General features: G+C 40.6%; 1 protein-coding gene across 1 annotated transcript; it reads right to left on the bottom strand.

Annotated features, from left to right (window-relative positions):
• Window positions 1-3971: 3971 nt before the first annotated feature.
• Window positions 3972-16777, bottom strand: LOC143294067 (DNA-directed DNA/RNA polymerase mu-like). Its single transcript, XM_076605484.1, has 9 exons — window positions 16635-16777; window positions 15743-15956; window positions 14483-14602; window positions 13345-13524; window positions 12700-12768; window positions 9428-9551; window positions 7497-7629; window positions 6378-7164; window positions 3972-4421 (listed from the first exon to the last, which is right to left on the bottom strand). Exons 1-9 carry the CDS (start codon window positions 16775-16777, stop codon window positions 4335-4337), a joined length of 1857 nt encoding a protein of 618 aa, XP_076461599.1. The 3' UTR covers window positions 3972-4334.
• Between the last annotated feature and the right edge of the window lie 4328 nt (window positions 16778-21105).

Raw genomic sequence — 21105 nt, 5'->3', positions numbered from 1 at the left:
GTTACAGTACCCCTTGTTTTCTTTTTTCACCCATATAAATTGTTCACTGGTTGATAAAAACAGAATAGCGTTGGGCTCAAAACACACACTTGTCTCACTCCCAAAGGAGTTTCAAACAACCCCGTAAGGCCGTAGTTAACACGAATATATGACAACAGTGACGTATACATAGCCTTCAGAGACGCAAGAAACACTATAGAACGTTTAAAACTGTTTTTGAAAAAGAGAGAGAGATCTTGGATGTGAATACATTATTGTTTCCGTGTTGCCATTACACAAACAAGATTCAAAGTTCTCCCACCCAGTGTACATCGTTACAGTCAAGAGGAAAGGGGCAGAGCATGCCCATTTTGCAGGGATCGAGTTGAGAACGAAATTATTTTTTACTTATTAATTTTGCTCCATATATGAAGATTTAAGAAAGAAGGTATTGAAAGAATGAGCTAGACTTCTATTGCGCATGTTGCTTAGAGCAATAAATATAAGTCATAGACATAATGTATCAAGATATGTATTTCATGCAATCAATAGACGGAAGAAGTCAATTCACAGACAGTGATCAAACATGGTGAAATAACAGGTGTTTATACTATACTATGGATACACTATTTAAGTGTGTAATCATCATGATCGTGCATTTATTGTCATTTGCCAGAGGTAACACAAATATTATCAAATGTCACCATCACCCACCCGCCCTTTCTCATTGTACTATGGCCCAAGGCCGATGTACATTAAACTTTTCTGAGTTTCTCTCTCTCTCTCCCACAAATAATGACTTTCTAGAAACAACCACAAGCCCCAAAGAATCAATCAGACCATGTGACAGTTTCCATCCTGACGTGTCTGAGAACATTCCGAGACCCAAAACTTCAGAACTTGCAGAAGTCCTCAGGAGCTGCAATGATCCAAGTGAACAAGGGGAAGGCAATACGAAAGACGGATGCTGACCGAAATAGAGGGGACAGGAGGCGACAGAGCATGCAGCGAAAAGTTGGCACTTGTGGTGGTGGTGGTATTTCACGTAGCTGAGGGCGGCTTGATAGGATCTTTGGAGACTTATTTGTGATAAAAGATTAGCTGTCCTTTTCTGTGATGTGTGTGAAAAATGCACGTACTGTGTTGGGTTATTTCGTGGATACGTAGTGTGTGTGTGTGTGTGTGTGTGTGTGTGTGTGTGTGTGCGTGCGAGTGTGTGTGTGCGTGTGTGTGTGTGTGTGTGTGTGTGTGCGCGCGCGCAATATGTGTGAGTGAGTGGCTTAAGAGCGTTAACGAAATTGATTTATGTTCCTTTGATAAAGTCCATAATCATGCATATCACAAAAGATACAAAATCAAAGGTTTTATCATCAAGACTAACTGGTGAGTGAGAAAAGATCCACTACAAAGAAGTTGCTCTCTCTCTCTCTCTCTCTCTCCCCTCCCTGGAACCCCCAGCAAACCCTCCCCTTCTCGCCAACTTTCACTCTATAACTATCATTCAACCACTACCAAAAGTCGAAGATAGCCTGACAATCAATCGCAGAGCGAAGGACAGTTAATACCCATGCAGTGCAGTCTCAAAACAACCAGAAAGACCAAACAGTCTGTGAGAGACTTCAGAACTTGCAGAGGTCTTCAGGAGCTGAAATGATCCAAGTGCACGGGGGAGGCAATGGAGACGGATAGAGGGGACAAGAGGCGACAGAGCATGCAGCGAAAAGTCAGCTCTTGTGGTGGTGGTGGTGGTATTTCACGTCGCTGAGGGCGGCTTGATAGAATCTTTAAGACACTATTTTTGTCATAAAAAAAGATTTGCTGTCCTTTATTGTGATGCGTGCGAAACAAGCACATCCTATGTTTGATCATTTCAAAAAGATAATTTATGTGTGTGTGTGTGTGTGTGTGTGTGTGCACGCGCGTACATGCGTGCGTGCGCGTGCGTGCATGTGTGCATATGTATGTGTGTGTGTGTGTGTGTGTGTGTGTGATTGTAACTTAAAAGTGTTAATGAAATGGATTTTTGTTCCATTGATAACATCCACAATCATGCATATCACAAGAGATTCAAAGCCATAGGGGAGTGAGAAAATATTCACAATAAGTTCTCTCTCTCTCTCTCAGTCTCTCCTGCCCGGGACACCCCCAAACTCCCTCTCCTTTCGCCAACTTTCACTCTAAAATCATCATTCATCCACTACACTAAAAGTCGAAGATAACCAGAAAATCAATAATCAATCGCTGAGCGAAGGACAGTTCCCCTTCTGTGCAGTCTCCAAACACTCAGAGACCAAAAAGTCTGAGAGACCTTCAAGAGCCAAAACGATCCAAGTGAATGGGGAAGGCAAGACAAATGCTGATCAGAACACAGGGGACAGGAGGCGGCAGAGCACGCAGTATTGAAAGCAAGAGCAAAAAAATATTTGTTGTGTGACTTTTTGCGTAGACGCTGTGCTTTTGTCCTCAGTTGGGTCAGACAGACCAGAAATTACTCACTGTGGCAATTTGATTTGATGTGATTTATCTGGAGTTGCCTTGCATCTGATGTGACAGGGTACAAGTTAAAAACTACACATCAGCATCAAACACATATGTACAGCGATTTTAAACACACACACTACACACACATGCACGCATGCACATGCGCACACCCACACAGGCAAAATGAAAGAATTGCAATATATTTCAACATGTCATTCAAACCTTTCTGAATGAGGGTACTTACACTCTTCTTTTCTTGTTTGAAATTATGTAACATCATACTATCATTGCAGCAATGAATATTTATGTGCTGAATAAGATATATACATATATATATCTCTATCTATCTATCTATCTATATATATTTATACACACACACACAGATTTGTGAAATCACAACCCCACTGGAAGTGCAAATCAGTTTAAAACGTTAAAAGTTAAACCGAGACACTTCATCAACTTTAAACAAAAATTCTAAAAATATGGAAAACAAAAACATCTGGGACTGGATTATTCACTCCTTAACATTCATATCATGCATCATCTAATTAGCCCAACAGGCTTATAGTCCCCTGTGGATTATCATCCCTTGTAACTGACCCCACAGGCAGTGTCTGGTATTTTTCCACTTGTAGGTTTTAAGACAATGTTAAGATTATACACACACACACACACACACACACATATATATATATATATATATATATATATATAGAGAGAGAGAGAGAGAGAGAGAGAGAGAGAGAGAGATACACATAAATCATACATATATATATATATATATATATATAGAGAGAGAGAGAGAGAGAGAGAGAGAGAGAGAGAGAGAGAGAGTTTAGATTATTGTGCGTAAGGATGTTCCATTTAGTGCACACAATCACAAGGAAATGATGCAGGATTGTGTCTAATATACAAATATGGCATAAAAAAATAACAGAGAGAGAGAGAGAGAGAGGGAGAGACAGAGAGAGAGAGGAGGGGAAGTGAGGGACAGACAGACAACCACTCACCCACATTCACAGAAGGAGAGAAAAAGACAAGGCAAAAACAAAAGAACAGACAAAAAAAACAAAAAAAGAAAAAAAAAAAAAAGAGAAAAAAAAAGAAAGAGAGACAGTGAATAAGGAGGAAACAATATCATCACACAGTACATGGCCCTGTTTCATTCCACAGAATAAACTGTATCATTAACACACTTCAAAACACATTCCCGCGCTGGCTAATAATGGACTCTACCTGTAAATACACACAGCACATGACTAACATAACCAACAAAGTACACAACTCAAAAATCACTCTATGCACATTGTACTGTGGACAAAACAAAACATGCCTGAGCAGAAAGATGATCTGTTTCTAATGGTTCTTCTTTAGTCTCTTTGCATTGTATGGGTCCAGTACATACATGACAATGTTGAACATTATGTGTGACAAGGACAAATTTCAAGAGTGTTTTTTTTTTTTTTTTTTGGGGGGGGGGGGGGGGGGGGGGGGTTGGGGTCTGGCATCTTCAACCTTTGGTGTTGCAGATGATTCAGTCTCTTCCATCTATCCACCCTGCCCTCTGTGTGTGTATGTCTGTTTGTGTCTGAGTGCATCTGTCTGTGAGTGTCTGTATGTGTGGCTGAGGGGGGAGGGGCTGGGGAGATATGTCTGAGTGCATGTGTGCGTGTATGTGTGTGTGTGTGTGTATGCGTGTGTGTGTACATAAGCATGCATACATGCATGTGTTTTCATCTCCTTACAAATATTTCATACAACAAACTGAGGACAAATCATATGGGGATTCTAAACAAAGGACTAATTCAACACTAATCTTCTTATATACGTGGGAAACTATACAAAAGGCTAATCTAATCGCATGTTTGTTGTTGTCAGCAGTTTCTCTCAGAGGGCTCCCTGTAGACCAGTTTCAAGTTGTCAAACACTTCTGCTTCACTGCTGGCTGGCACTGCCCTTTGCTGCAACATACCCATGTCCAGAGTTACTTGCACATACACAAGCATGCATCTTATGGTCATTTCAGCATGTGAATGCATGTGTAAGATGTGGTAGACAACACATGCTCATGCCTTTGCGTATGGGTGGTTTGACAGTAGAAGAACAAATATCAAAAATATATTATATCTATATAGAATCATTTGCAACATTTGTTTTCCTCCCCAGTCTAGCTGTTATTCAGTATAAATGTATCATCCCAATACTTCTCAGTTCATCAATATATGCCATCTAGCACTCTAAAATATCCATTTAAATGGTATGCAATATGTTTGCCAGAAAAAAAATGTTCCATATTCAGATGTATGGTCAACTGGGAGACAAAAGGACACAAACTTCATCCCTTGTCCATTTCCTACAGGTCTATTAATACTGGCAGTGTATCTTGTATCTCACCTTGTCTCAAGAATACTGACAACACAAGTCACTCTCCTACAAATCTGTATCTACTGGTCTATGTAATGTCTAGGTCTGTCTCAAGAAGACTGACTTGTCAGTTTCCTACATGTCTGTTGTCTACTTGTTTATCTCCAGTCTAGGTCTCTCTGTCTTTGTAGCAGCTAGCTTTCTAAAGGGCAACACATATCCTCTTGTAACCTCTGTCTTTCCATGTGCATTCCCTGAAGATGTCAGATGCTGATACAACAAGCAAAGTAATTTGCTGCCAAGGTGATGGATGACCTGGATTCCCTGATGACGCTGATGAAGATGAGCTTATTTCCCCTTAAGAATTGGCTGAGGTTGGCTCTGCACATGTTACTTGGATGGGCAAAGGGAACTGTGTTCCTAACTCTTTTTATTTGCTTTGTTTCAAAAGTTGGATGTGTAGGAGGGGGGGGGAGCGATGTGTGTGTGTGTGTGTGTGTGTGTGTGTGTGTGTGTGTGTGTGTGTGCCATCACTCTCACACCGCTCACTCGGAGTCGCCCAATAGCCACACACAGCTTCGTCTGTCAGCAGTCCACATGAACTATCAATATTTGGTTGTAATGAGGACACACACCAGCAAAGGCCTTGCACTGCTGCAGTCACTCTGTTGGTTACTGAGCAGAGCCCGTTCTGATTCAAAATACGCAAGACACCACCTACCAGGCCCTCTGCTGATGCCAGTAATCCTTTTATCACCGATCCAGACTGAGTAAGCTGGAAAAAAGACTGCCACCACATCCCTCCAACAACAATCCTTAATCAATCTTCCAAAAGCTTTGACAGGAATTCACTGCAGGCATGGAAGTGGAGAAGAAATCAAGACCGAGCTGACCATAATAACAAGGCATGAAACGCCACAGTATTAGTGATTATTTCTTTAACTGATGATAAATGATGATGATGACATGATGCTGCTGTGGAGTTATATTCCGTTTGGGCACTACACGACAAGGCTGTACTCTACGTTTCTTTTCATATAACATTCAAAACACCCAAGATGCAAACACCTGCAGTGTTGGTCAGGAAATTTGAGCAGCATCCCTTGACTGTGACTATGTGGTCCCACTCAACTCTAGGTAGGGGCCGGCCATGGGCTGAATGAAACCAACAACTCTCACAGCTCGTGCCTGTATCCTCCCAGTTGTCAGTGGGGGCTGGTAACACTTGAACTCTTGTGCAAATATCTTTAACACTTGAAATTGGTATTTCAATCAAATCAAAATTGATATATCAGTCAAACAATCATGAACTGATTGACTGATTAAAGATCTGAATGCATGCCTGTGTGTTTTGTTTCATCCATCCCATTCTTAATGTTCAACAAAAATATGCCTATGCATACACACAAGGTGCAAAAAAAAAAACCCCAACCAAACCAACCAAACAAAAAAAACCAACCATCTTGAACAACAGTAGAAGAATTTCAACTGAAATAAGCAGTCACTGTACCCGACAGTTCAAAGCCAATCATTCATTCCATGTGCAGTCTTACCTTCTCCAAGTCCCACAAACCGTGGCTGGTCAGCTTCATGTGGAGTTCCTTTTGAGCGTACAGCCGCAGGTCTCGGTTGAAGTGCTTGTTCCCAGTCCACCCCACCAGAGCATAGTAATACTGGGAGTAGGGGCACACGATCAAGTCCACACGACGGGCCTTCCACGTCCTCTCTGATCCAGCCAGCTCGAAGGGACACTGGTGTTTGTCCCTGTTCTTCAACTGCTTGGGTTTGGGTTCACAGACGTTTCCCTCACAAGGTTCAAGCTTATGTTTGTTAGTGCATTTCCCAGTTGGCTCAAAACCCTGTTTGTGCGCTGTTTGTGAACAGATGTTGGACGGGTGTTTCTGGTTCAAATCTTGCGTGTCATTCTGGTGCAGCCTGCTACCTTCCCCACTGCCAGCACTGCCCTTATCACCGCACAATGGTTCAGGACCTTTACTTGACATGCCTGTGTTCAAACCACCAGCAACTGTCTCGGATTCTTTCTCACACTTCTCTGTTGCGGTGCTCACATCGTCACTGTGACCCCCGGTTGATTCTGTGGCGCTCTCAAACCTGCAGATGCCCAGCCATTTCTCAAAGTGGTCCAACTGTCCCCGCAGGGCCAGCAGCTTGGAGTCTGAGGTGAGGCAGTCTGGGGTGAAGGTGCTGGCCTCCAGGCGGCCCATCAGCACCAGCCCCTGTCTCACCAGGGCCTGCAGCAAGGCCGCCAGCAGGCCCGCCTCCTCCCCCTCCCTGGGGTGTGTCAGAAGGATGTCCACATCATGGCCTGATTGCTTGCCTCTGAAACATGTCACAACTGCATTATTGTTATTGTTTATAGCAGGGCCATAATTATCAGACCTGAAAGCACCATAAATACTGATCCTAAAGAATAAAACAATAAAAAAACACCCACTGATTCTGTATAACTTAAGGGGAGAAAAAGTTTGAGAGAAAAACAAAATTACACAGAAATGTGTTATAGGATGATGCTTTATTTTCAGCTGCACCCGACTACTCCGCAGATTACGCCAAAACGCTACAAAATATTGTTATAACAATGGCAGTGGACATACAGAAAATGAAAGCAAGTATGAGGTACATAAACAGACATATGCAGAGATTCCACACACCTTCTGAAGCCCCCAGTCAAAGTGACGACAACTCCTGGTAAAATTTTCTCAGCCTCTGTCTTGACGATCTGGAGAAACCTGTCAGCCTCCCTCATGCTAACTGGGCTCGTTAGGTCCTCATGAAAAGCCAGTCCTGAAACACCATCAGTATTATGTATGCAAATTATCTCCCCAAAACAAAAGCAACCAATGTACTAATACAAATACAGCAAACTGCCTCGTATGTGCCCATCCCCAGTTTTCACAAATGTCACCCTGGAGTGGGCATTTACAGGGCACCTTATCCTTTGCAGGAGCACATTCTGTTACTTGGTTTAACAGTACCACACTGGCTAGGATGGGAGTGAGAAGACAACACTAGCTACTGAAACAAGGCAACACTGCCTCATGGAGTTAGTAATACTCTCAACTTGGTTTTTTTAAAGACACATTGACATTTCATGCATGCGTTAAATTAGAGATAAAGTCTCTAGATCTAAATCAGCACTGCTTCGTAGAGCAATATGATCATAAAGAGCAAACTAAATGATCTTTTTTTTTTGTGGTGAACGGGCGTTTACAAGGTATCAGAAGTGTTTCACCATGAAAACAATTTTTAACCAAAAATGGAGGATGGACGTTATGGACATTAGAAGGTTTAGAGTACCAGCTATATATGATAAATGAAACAAGCACGACAACGTGCTACACCAACACCAGGAACTGAGAAAGTGACAAACAGAAAGGCAGGTAAATCCCATGCACATCTACAAACCTAAAGCATGTAAAATATATTCTGCTGAACCATTTTGTGGTAAAAAAGAACATGCTGCTCTTTTTTTCCCCCTTCCCCAACCAAACGCTTGCCCCCTGTCCCCAAGGTCTTGTCTATATTGTTATAGGCTTCAGTCCCATATGCAGTACACACAGCCAGTCTCCCTGAACCATCATCAGCATTATACTGAACCGGACCATCTGAATGACATGCCACCAGACAAGCCCCACACAATTCATTAAAATGACAAGTAGCATTGCATACGGCCTATTTTCCACGCTAAACATATTTTACTCACTGATCTTCCCTATAATAATCATAATGAACACTTCATTCACCACTTTTTTTTTTTTCTTCATATCATTAAAACATGCATTTTGGTCCAACTAAGGAAGCCAACATGACGAACTATGACAAGACATAACATCAAAAGTACATACTTAACTCAATTACCATAATTAACACCCCCAAAAACCAATTCAAACACCCCCAAAACAAGTAACTGCGCACATTACAACACCCAAACAATGCAAAACCCAGCTATATCATCCCAGAATCAGTCCCTCTCTTCCTCCCTCCTCTTTGCACAACATCTCCACAGCACACACTGAAAACAGAAACAAGCAACACACCAACACCGTCATAAGGACAAATAGATCCATACTGTGTGCCCAGTCCTGTCATGCCCATATTTTCACAGTGCTCCTTGGTGTGCCAGCAGTGTTCTGCATATCTTATCTCCCTGATGTACCAGAAGCAGAGTGTGCAGAATAAGATATCTGTTCCCAGTAGGGGTGGACCCTGATGCTTTGCAGATGTGGTGTGTATCGCTGTGCAGTGGCAACCCTTTAGGAAGAGGACCAGAATAAAATAGACATGACAAGCTGAAATAGTTTGTAGCATGCACGCGCGCACATGCGCGTGCACACACGCACACACACACACACACACACACAAACACCCAACCCCTAGAGGGTAGATAGAAAGAGGAAGAGTGACGGTGAGAGAGAGAGAGACAGAGAGGAGAGAGATAGACACAGAGAGAGAGGCAGATACAAAGAGAGAGAAATAGAGACAGAGACAGTGTGAGAGCAAGGCAGAGAGAGAGAGAGAGAGAGAGAGAGAGAGAGAGAGAAGAAAACTTAAAGATAACCTCTCTGTCTCATGGACTACCAACCCCAATGTACACGCTCATCTTTGCCGTAATGACCGCTCTCTCGCACATCGTCAATGGACTTCCATCCTCTGTCAATCCATTTCTTGGCAGTTGCTGGCCCCACTCCAAAGACACTTGTGAATTCCTGTTGGGAATATTTTCATCTGTCAATTCAACATTCCTAGAAGAAAAAAAAAGGAAGAAAAAAAAAGAGAGAGAGAAAAAAAAAAGGGGCGGGGGGGGGGGGGGGGGGGGTGCGGAGGGCAAAATTTTCTGTATCTGCAACTCTGTGCTCCAAAAGATTAGGACACAATAAACTGGAAATGACAAAGGGAGTGCAGGAACAGGGTGTGCATTTTTGACTGAATTACTTTTTTCTGTAAACAGACTAACAAGGAGGACTATCAAATGAAATAAATCTACAATAAAACCATTGTAATTCAAAAAAAGAACAAGATTATCACTACAATTTTAGTTCTGTTCACAACTGCAAATCAGACTTGGTAACCACTGGTGGTAGGTGATAGAGTGAAAATATAAAGACCACAACAACACAGAGAGAGAGAGAGAGAGAGAGAGAGAGAGAGAGAGAGATACGGATATGGATGTTTTATTCAACACAGGCATTAGACCCTCATGAAGGGGTGATATCAACAACCTTCTTCTTCTTCTGCATTCACTTGTATGTACACGAGTGGGCTTTTACGTGTATGACCGTTTTTACCCCACCATGTAGGCAGCCATACTCCGTTTTCGGGGGTGTGCATGCTGGGTATGTTCTTGTTTCCATAACCCACCGAACGCTGACATGGATTACAGGATCTTTAACGTGTGTATTTGATCTTCTGCTTGCATATACACACAATGGGGGTTCAGGCACTAGCGGGTCTGCACATATGTTGACCTGGGAGATCGTAAAAATCTCCACCCTTTACCCACCAGGCGCCGTCACCGTGATTCAAACCCGGGACCCTCAGAATGAAAGTCCAACGCTTTAACCATTCGGCTATTGCGCCCGTCGATGTCAACAAACATTTCAGATATGATGATTATAGATATGACATATGATGTAAATAAAAACAGATAAATGCGAAAAGCAATCCTCAGCTACAATTGGTATTTCTGTTATACAGAATAATAAGGGGGTAAAAGAATACCTAACTCAACTGCAATGTTTCTAATTTCTATGGCTTTATATAAGTAAATTGCCAGTTGTTTATCAACATGTTCATCAGTGGAAAGAGAGAGAGAGAGAGAGAGAGAGAGAGAGAGAGAGAGAGAGAGAGAGAGAGAGAGAGTCTATTCATAAAAATCAAAGAAAACACTAAATCTACAATTAAAAAAAAGAAAGAAAAAAACAAAGAAAAAAAAAGACAAGTGCATGGCCTCCCTTGTTCTGTACAACCACATAATCTACTATTCTTTGCTGTCTTCTAATTTCAAATGATTGTTGTCAGACGCAACAGTATGGCATGAAACAGTTTACTACCCACCATCAGCACTAATATGAATGACAAAATGCTCATTTGACAAATGTTGTCATCATGGCGTATCACACACACAAACACACACCATTTCTTTTGACAGTCTGAAATCAGTGCATGGCACACACGTACGCAAGATCAAGCAGTGTGTGCTGTATTAATATCACTGACGCAAACTGTCTGCGCTATATTATTGATAAAGATTGTCTAGAATCTGGCGAAGACCTACTTTTCACCTGTTGACACTGACAGATCTAGAGCAGGGGACGTGGGACTGATTACATGCATTTTGCATTGTCAGTGTCAGAGAGGAACAATACAGAACACAAAATGTGTGGGCCATTAATTGTCTTGCTTTGTTTTCATCTATCCGTATTGTTAATTTGATGTTTTAAAACTCTGTAACCTTAGCTTGCACTTTTCATGATTTTTTTAGGGGGAGATGTGGGGGTGGGGGGTTGGGGGGGGGGGGGGGGGGGGGGGGGGGGGATCATCAATCACAAGCCACAACGAAGTAAACTGTTTGTCCAATTCCTCGTCAGCATTACCATGATTGCACAGAGCAAAGTGAACAGATCTACAGAAATATGAAACCACATACAAAGCCAGTTTTGTAAATCTATCTCCACATCTTCCCTCTTTTCTTGATCTATTCTGGGTCAGTCTTCTTTAACATGCACACACACGCAAACATCAAGGGACCAAATCTGTGCTCCAAATAAACAATATCTGTGGATTTCAACAATCTTTATCGACTGGATGTTTCCCTTTATTATGCATTTGAATGCAGTACTATCAACTTCTGTATGCATAACACACCCAAAAGAATCTGGAATCCAAAATCAAATTAACTTAATCTCTTTCACCGCCAAGTTAATCAAATTAACTTAATCTCTTTCACCGCCAAGTTAATCAAATTAACTTAATCTCTTTCACCGCCAAGTTAATCAAATTAACTTAATCTCTTTCACCGCCAAGTTAATCAAATTAACTTAATCTCTTTCACCGCCAAGTTTCTGTGTGAAAAACACTCCCCAGCATCAAATATTTTTAAAATGATGCTCTCAGTCACAGGCTTCTGATCATGTCAAAACACAATGGGCTTGTTCATTTCAAACTCAGTTAGAGGGCAAGGGTTAGTCATTGTTCAATTGGTGGGAAACTGGCTGCAGCAGTCAAGTTTTGTTACAATGTGAAAAATAGTCTTATCAACATCATCATAATAATTATTATTATATTTACATAGTGCTGAATCTTGTGCAGAGACAAATCAAAGCGCTTTCGCACCAGTCATTCACACACGTATAACTCTAAAACTGGAAAAACTGAAGACAAGGAAGAGACAGGGAAGGGAGGCTATTTTGGGAAGAGGTGGGTTTTAAGACCAGACTTGAAAGAGCTGAGTGTGGAGACCTGACGAAGAGAAAGAGGAAGTTCATTCCAACTGCAAGGTCCAGAGACAGAGAAAGAATGGCGGCTAACAGTCGAGTGTTTCAATCTGGGTATGCGTAAACAGAGCAGATCCGAAGCCGATCGTAGAGAGCAAGATGGAGTGTAGAAGTGAAGGCAGCCACAGAGATAGGAAGGGGCAGATTTGTGAATACATTTATAACATAGAGTGCTGATCTTGTACTTTATTCTGTGTGAGACAGGTAGCCAGTGGAGATGGTGCAAAGAGGAGTGATGTGCTCAGATCTTTTCTTTCTGAGAACATGACCCCTCAATGTCGACAAAAGTCCCCTATGGCAGTGCACTGTCTAGTCAATAAAGTTGTCTATGGTGGTGAAAGAGTTAAATTAAGTGACCTACTTTCATCAGCAGAAACCATTCATTTGTAATTTGCTGTACTTCTTCAGAAACTCCCTCCTCAAGAATGCTCTGAAAATGAAAAATGAATGAAACATAAATGAATAATCAAAGAAACAAATAAAACAATAATGAAAGAAAAAAACAACAAAAAAGATGGACTAAATAATCAATGGCCACAACAATGAAAACTCACACTGACATTAAAATCTGGTGGACACATGTCTTGATTCTGTCAGGAACTGAAACATAAAAGCTCTAAGAAGCCTGCTGTTCTCAATAAGGAAAACGCCAATTCTATATATCTGTTCTCTGGAATACAAAAACTGAATTCCATTGAAACTGAATTTAATTTGTTCCTTATAACTATTGTTTTCATTGTTTATTCAAATATTCGTGTAGACAAGAGAAAATACAACAAATGTGAGTCATATATTACTGAGAAATGGATGTGACCCAGAATTTAAAAAAAAAAAAAAATTACAGCTACAAATATGGAAAAAAGAAGAAAAAAATAAAAGGATTTTGAAGAGTTATACAAACAATATATGTTTAAACAGGAGAAAAACAAACAACTTTTCTGAGAGAGAGAGAGAGAGAGGGTAAATGACTATGACACATAAATAGGATACAACACAACGTAAGTACCTGTATCACTTTTAATGCATGTTCACCAACATCCTTTAGTCCCTCCACCTGTGACAGTCTCTGCACTCTGTAGGGCAAACTTTTCAGCACACAAGACGCCCGCCGGAAGGCCAGTGCTCGGGAGTAGTCACTGTCACCATTGCGAAACTCTGCATGTTGCTCCAGTATTTCCAGAGCATTCTGAAAATGGTAGACCAGTTTTCTGCTGATAAGCATTTGCTTGTTTGAAACTAGATATTCCAGGGCTTCACTGGAATCAACATTAACTCTTTCCATACGAACGGCGAAAGAGACGACGTTAACAGCGTTTCACCCCAATTACCATCATCAAAATATTGCAAGCGGAAGGCTCTTATACTGAAGAGGTGAATGTTGACAAAGAATACCACAATTCTGACGACGGAAGCTAAAGGTTGGGTCATTCAGACACCCACTGGACATCCGAGGGGTCTGTGTAGAGGAGAAAAGAGGACTGGCCGTACTGAGTGAGTTAAGTCTATTTGAAATCAACAATATAACTGTTTATTTGTTCGTCTGTCTACCTCACTAACAATCTATCTATTTGAAAGGAATAGTGTACTAATCTACCCACCTACCTACCCACCTACTTACCTATCTGTCTGTCTGTCTGTCTGTCAGTCTATCTATCTATCTGTCTATCCATTTATCTATCTATCTATCCATCTGTCTATCTATCAGGCTTTTATGTTTCATCCATTGTCTTTTGGGAAAAAAACAGGAAGAGGATAGTGTCATATTGGAAAACGAAGACAAATGAAAAGATGCAGAATGAAATCAAGAGTGACAGAAACTCTCGACTCCACAGAAACTCAGACAGAGACAGTGTGTGAAAGACAGACAGCAACAGAAATAGAAACAGGGAAAAAATATTGAACAAAATGCTTGGAGAACTCACACACTGAAAGAAACCATATATTACCACAAAGTAATTTTCAAAATAACACAAAGAAATGAAAATGCAAGGAATGGGAACTGAAGAAAATTTGACACGAAAAAAAATTCAGAACACGTTCAAAGAATAACTGGGGGTCTGGGGGAGAAATCAGAAAATGACAAGCAAGCAAGCATTTTTAAATAAGAGAAAGGTACAAAACCAAACTGAAGTGCTCCCACTCACAGTGAATTTGTGGTTGAAGTGATTCAGGGGAGTGGACCTCTGACAGGCCCACAGAGCCACTCCAGTTTGGGATGCTCTCCCTTGGTCTGAGGCTAGGGCTTGTGTTGTTTCTTGGGTTTTCTGATGGCATTCATACAGTACATGATTACTGATTTCACTTTATCTGTCTGGGTACATACATGCATACAGATGTACATACCTACACACAGACAGACAAACAATACATGTATATCACACAAACACCCACTCATGCATTTTAGAGTTGTATTAAGATCTCTTATTGGTAAGAACAATTCTTTCAACTTCATCCAAATAAGAATTCCACTCCTCTGTTCCACTGCTGCATCAGATCTAGTCAATGTCTTCCACATCTGTAGAGTCAAAGTATTACCAAACTTCCAATATTTTCACTTTATCCAAACAAAGAATATTTCATTCACCTATTTGAGTCATAGTATTACAAAACATCCACTATTTTCACTTTATCCAAACAAAGAATATTTCATTCACCTATTGAGTCATAGTATTACGTAACATCCACTATTTTGACTTTATCCAAACAAAGAATATTTCATTCATCTATTGAGTCACAGTATTATGAAACATCCACTATTTTCACTTTATCCAAACAAAGAATATTTCATTCACCTATTGAGTCATAGTATTACGTAACATCCACTATTTTGACTTTATCCAAACAAAGAATATTTCATTCATCTATTGAGTCACAGTATTATGAAACATCCACTATTTTCACTTTATCCAAACAAAGAATATTTCATTCACCTATTGAGTCATAGTATTACAAAACATCCACTATTTTCACTTTATCCAAACAAAGAATATTTCATTCACCTATTGAGTCAAAGTATTACGAAACATCCACTATTTTGACTTTATCCAAACAAAGAATATTTCATTCACCTATTGAGTCATAGTATTACAAAACATCCACTATTTTCACTTTATCCAAACAAAGAATATTTCATTCACCTATTGAGTCACAGTATTACAAAACATCCACTATTTTCACTTTATCCAAACAAAGAATATTTCATTCACCTATTGAGTCACAGTATTACAAAACATCCACTATTTTCACTTTATCCAAACAAAGAATATTTCATTCACCTATTGAGTCACAGTATTACAAAACATCCACTATTTTCACTTTATCCAAACAAAGAATATTTCATTCACCTATTGTGTCCAAAACTTTCACCACTCTGACTTCATCCAAACAAAAAATATTTCATTCACCTGTGTCATAGTACTGCTGCTACATTTCACCACATGTTTCTTCTCCACATCCACCATCCGGCCAGCCTTCAGACACGCTGACAGCCATGCCAGCGTCACAACTTTTACCCTGTCGAAGCTTCCGTCATCTGGAACATCAGCCCCATCGCGCTTCAGCTGACGCACGACTTGCTCACGTTCTGTGTACTGAGTCACTATGTGACTTACCTCTTCTCTGAAAAAAACAACAACACATATTTGCATGTTAAGGCATTCATGTATTCACACACACACACACACACACACACACACACACAAGTGAAGACCCATGTATATGTCAACCACATGAAGGGTGATCCACATTGAGGCACGAAGACTAAAGTGGTTGAAGAAAACATTTTCACATTGATAACTATGTCCAAGCAACATACAGTCAAGAGTTTTTGGATGTGTGTGTGTGTGTGTGTGTGTATGTGTGTGTGTGTGTGTGTGTGTGTGTGTTTCTGTGTGTGTGTGTGTCCGTGTGTGTGTGTGTGTCCGTGTGTGTGTGTGTAGGTGTCTTTGTGGTGTGTGTGTGTGTGTGTGTGTGTGTGTGTGTGTGTGTGTGTGTGCGTGCGTGTGTGTGTGTGTGTTGTGTGTGTGTGTCCGTGTGTGTGTGTGTGTGTGTGTGTATGTAGCTGTCTTTGTGGGGTGTGTGTGTGTGTGTGTGTGTGTGTGTGTGTGTGTGTGTGTGTGTGTGTGTGTAGCATGAGTTAGACGGGCACACTGCTTACAATTCTGTTGTGTAAGTTCCTGACGCCCAAGTTCCTTGTCAATTTTAGCAACTTACTCTGTCCGTAGTTAGGGCGTAAAATCATGTCGCCATAATGTGCTCAAGTTTCTTGATTAAGAAAAAGCTTCGAAACATACTTACCTGTATTTTTCACATATGCGGAGATTTGTTCGCTTCACTCCATTATTGATGTCTCGCAACATACTTTTCTGAATTCTCTGTGGCATGATATAGATGATCCCATCGCTTGATTCGCTGTTGTCTGCTGGCTGAGCTGCCGCCATCACAAGTTTGTTTTCTGAATGATTTCCCCTGGTTCTTTCGCTTTCGGGATGAGGGCGATGTTCGGAGTCTCATGATTTCGTAGGGGGAACAAAACTGCCACACATGTGCTTAGATTGAATAAAAAAAAAAGAAGAAAAAAAAAGGAACTGATGCCTGACCTATACAGCGCTGGTCAGGCCTTGAAAGCTGACCCTAGACTAGAGAGAGAGAGAGAGAGAGAGAGAGAGAGAGAGAGAGAGAGAGAGAAAGAGAGAGAGTGAGAGAACTCTGCCTTGTCTTGTGTCAGACAGCTTATATGTAATTGTTTCCCTTGTACTGAAGGCCTTGTTCTTTGATGCATCCAGTTGTGTGCGTGTGTGTGTGTGACTTTTCACTTTGAGTGATATTAGACGTGTGTGTGTGTGTGTGTGTGTGTGTGTGTGTGTGTGTGTGTGTGTGTGTGTGTGTGTGTGTTTCTTATTATGACCATGCTTATGCCTTTATGTAGTATTGTGTAGTGCGTGCTATGACTTAAATGTATTATTGTGACTGACGGGGGACTCAGCGGATGTAAAAAAGCGCGCCAGTGCTTATCCTCGAAAACAAAGAATTGTCTTGTCTTGTCTTGTCCTCTCTCTCTCTCTCTCTCTCTCTGCTTGGCTTAGATTTAAATGGAAAACAGTGTTGGGCTTCCCAAGTTTGAGAAACATTATATACAACAGACTTTAATTTTGTGTGGTTGCAGCAAGGTGTTGGTGATGTGAAAGGATTTCTTATTATTTTCAAGCAAAGACTTACATATATCTTCATTCAAGAATGGTCGGGTACTATTAGTGATAGAGACAGGTATTCATACTACAGAACATTAAAGTCATATTTGAAAAAGAAAATTACATAACAAATGCTGATGAATATGGTTTCAGATGTGCTCCCTTTAAATGATAATGCTAATAGGTACACTGAAAATGATGTTTAAAAGCATTGTTGTCCTTTTTGCCAAGGTGAACTAGAAGATGAATGCCATTTCTTGTTTGTTTGTTCTGTATATATTGCTTTACGGACAAAATTTCTTCAAGCCTGTTTAAATCTGTCTCATGGTACACTTCTTCGATCAAACAACAAGAAGAGAAATTGCCAAGCATCAAAATCTGTTTTCCATGCGATCAAAAGGAGAAACCATCTACTCAGATCTAATTAAGTAAACTTGAAATTAATGTCAGGTCCATGAACAGTGTGATGTTGTATGATGCTATTCAAGTGTTATAATACCCCTTCCCATGCCCACCCCAAGTTCCCTCCATGGCCATTGAAAGTTCATTAAAACATTTTGATTCGTTCGTTCTCTCTCTCTCTCTCTCTCTCTCTCTCTCTCTCTCTCTCTCTCTCTCTCTCTCTCTCTCTCTCTCTGTGTGTCTCGATCGGCCATCCATCCATTTAGATCATGCTGAAGATGATGACAATCAAAAGGATGACAATGATTATCATGGTGGTGACAATAATGATAATCATAGTTCATAACACCCTCTTTTTGTCTCTGTCTCTGCCTGATATGTGTGTGTGTGTGTGTGTGTGTGTGTGTGTGTGTGTGTGTGTGTGTTGTGTACTGTCATTTTTGTTCCTTGTTATTATTTCATAAGATTTTATGACGGACATATCATCATATGCAAGTATTACAGCTAAAGTTTGCTTTATATATCCTAGTGATAACAATATTGTAGGAGTTCAGCATATCTGCATGCGAGATGTCCGCTAAAAGCTGTGAAAGTATAAGACTTCAGGTCACGTCACGAGTTTGGGCCAACAACTTTCAGCCCATCACACTTACCCTTTCATATCGATGAAGCAATCCGGGGTTGATGTATTCCTGAAACATCCTGGGTTAGATTTATGCCAGTGTCGTGAGAAGGTTGAGGAATTTGTCCAGCATAGTGCTTACATGATGGCGGGGATACAAGGATCTACCACTGACTTGTATTCAGGGCAACTGATCCCTGTGTCAGTGCTGTTCTCAGAGTGGATTAGCTGCATCGGCACCAGTCAAAGCTGTTTCACCCAGCGGAATACTGTTCCTATCACTCCAAGATGCGTTGTGTGGTCGTGTCTGACGTCCATGAAAACTTCTGGTCGAAGTCTCTGCGTGTCTTTTTCTTTTCTCTCATTTTTTTTTTTTAATGGTAAGTGTTCTGTTCAGGTGTTCGTTGCGGCCACAACACAGTTTGATGAGTCATTGAAAAGCACGTAGGTCAGCTGAGGCCAAGTGGGCGTTCTTCTTTTCTTCCTTCAATATCGTATTTTCATTACAAAAGTAGTTTCATTTTTTGCATTGAAACATGTCTTAATATGACCGGAACAGGAATGGCCCTGCACATGAAAAGTGTACCATGTATCAAAAGCCAAGGCAAGGTATGGGAAGAAGTTTATTTCATGTATTCACTGGAGCCACAGAAACATTATGCATCAATATTGTAGTTCGTTCCTACAACAACAAAGCAGCATTTGTATCCTGGTCAAAGCGATCTTTTGTTAATCGGGATTCATGGAGAACACACCTTTGATAAATTTTGTATAAGTTAATCTTCTGAACCATGCTTCAGCATAGCTGAATATTAGCGAGGCGTTATCTGATCAGGAAAACAACAACAACAACAATAATCGCGAAAAAAACCCATCTTTACAGATTACAGATTACAGAATACTTTATAATCTCAACAAGAGAAATACATCTGAAGTGTAAAACACATAAACAATACACGGAATTCACAGTCATTCAACATGTATACTTAAAAGACATAAAATGTTTAGATGGCAACCCATGCGTACAATAAATAATCACAGTAGATAACAACAAAACAGAAACTTTTAAAAGGTAACTTTGAGTAGATCATGCATGCATCATCACAGCCATACATGTGCAATACAAAATCAGTTAAAGGATATGAATAGAATAGGCATGAAATAGCATGCTAAAAGTAGACATAAGACATAAAAAGATTATAATAATGCAATTCAACAATACTTTGATTTATGATGTCGCATTCCACATACACACACTCTGGCATACATTTTTTTGAATCACAGATCTGATTATCAGTTATTGCTGTTTGATAGCTGAATTGAGGTTGGTATAAAGCTGCATTTGGTTGTTTGTTTTAAATTTTGGGAAACAGAAGCGTTTGCCTGAAGGTAAGAGTTGGTAATAATTTGCCAGCGTATGGCTGCTGTCATTTGATATGCATTTGGCTTTCTGTCGTACTCTGACATTGCACAGTTTGTTTAAGCTGTCCTGTTTCACTCCCACGACCTTACTGCACACATTCACAGTCTTGTTCAGTATATTCTTATTCTTCACAGCTAGACCACCATACCAGCATATAAAAGAGAAAGTTAATACAGATTCAATAAAACATTTATAAAATCCTTGAAGTGCTTTCGAATTAACTCTGATGTTTCTGAGTTTCTGCAGACAACAGATGCGAGAAGTGCATTTTTTGTGAATATAAGTTGTAATAGGAGTAAAATTCAGTTTATGATCAATAATAGTTCTTAGGTCTTTTTATTCATGCACTCTTTCAACCTTTGTATCATTGATGAACAGGTCAAGAACTGGAGAGGCGCTTTTTCTGAAATCAATTATCATTTACTTTCATAAACTTCTCCCCCACCTCTTTTCGAACTCTGCCCCTAACTCATACTGACAAAATTATAAGATTGGTGCTAACTGTTCCGTAAAATAGAGAGAGGGAGAAAGGCAGAGACTGACAGAGAGACAGAGGGAGACAGAGAGAACATACAGCATCAAGCTCATAAACAGAGGATTTGTGTAGAAAATTCCTTATAATGGCATCTTATTTTGCCCGAACGCTGCCCTTACATCCTGTTCACACGAGTGTCGGCTACCAGCAAGTGAACACCGTTTCTGGTCCACCAAGGCCAATAAGTTTACCTCTGCACTTAGAGGCCTGACACCGGATCGATCTGTACCCTGAAGCACGTCCTGCTGGCAGTATCTCATATCAATGTCACACACTGTATATGTCTGCTTCCCTGGAGAATACTGGTTACTTCCGTAGATAGTCCTGATCCGGTATTTTGTTCTGGCATTTTTGCACTGCAAGAAACTGCAGTTATAACCCCCTAGCTGTTTCAGTGCAGCGTTGAGTCTAGAAATTCTCTGACGACGAAAGCACCGGAACTTTTATCTGTCAGATAAAACGCTTGGTTTCTGGCCGTTGTACAATCCTGATATTTGTTATCTTTTAAAATGCCAACTTTATACCGGGGTAAGCATTGGAGGGTATCGGGTTGGGATGTGTAGAGATGGCGATCTGTCTGTCCATCTAATTATCAC

The sequence above is a fragment of the Babylonia areolata genome, chromosome 19, assembly GCF_041734735.1.
Source record: "Babylonia areolata isolate BAREFJ2019XMU chromosome 19, ASM4173473v1, whole genome shotgun sequence".
Classification (NCBI taxonomy): Eukaryota; Metazoa; Mollusca; class Gastropoda; order Neogastropoda; family Buccinidae; genus Babylonia; species Babylonia areolata.
This window is presented reverse-complemented; position numbering and strand designations above follow the sequence as displayed.

What these genes read in the sequence shown, in the direction of transcription:
- LOC143294067 (XM_076605484.1), bottom strand. Translation starts at nt 16,777, where the DNA reads ATGGCGGCAGCTCAGCCAGCAGACAACAGCGAATCAAGCGATGGGATC. An exon ending in AGATGAGCGTGTACATTGGG is followed by an intron (nt 7,630 to 9,427) that starts GTTGGTAGTCCA and finishes ATGGTGTTTCAG; the next exon opens with GACTGGCTTTTCATGAGGAC. An exon ending in TTGACTGGGGGCTTCAGAAG is followed by an intron (nt 7,165 to 7,496) that starts GTGTGTGGAATC and finishes GACATGTTTCAG; the next exon opens with AGGCAAGCAATCAGGCCATG.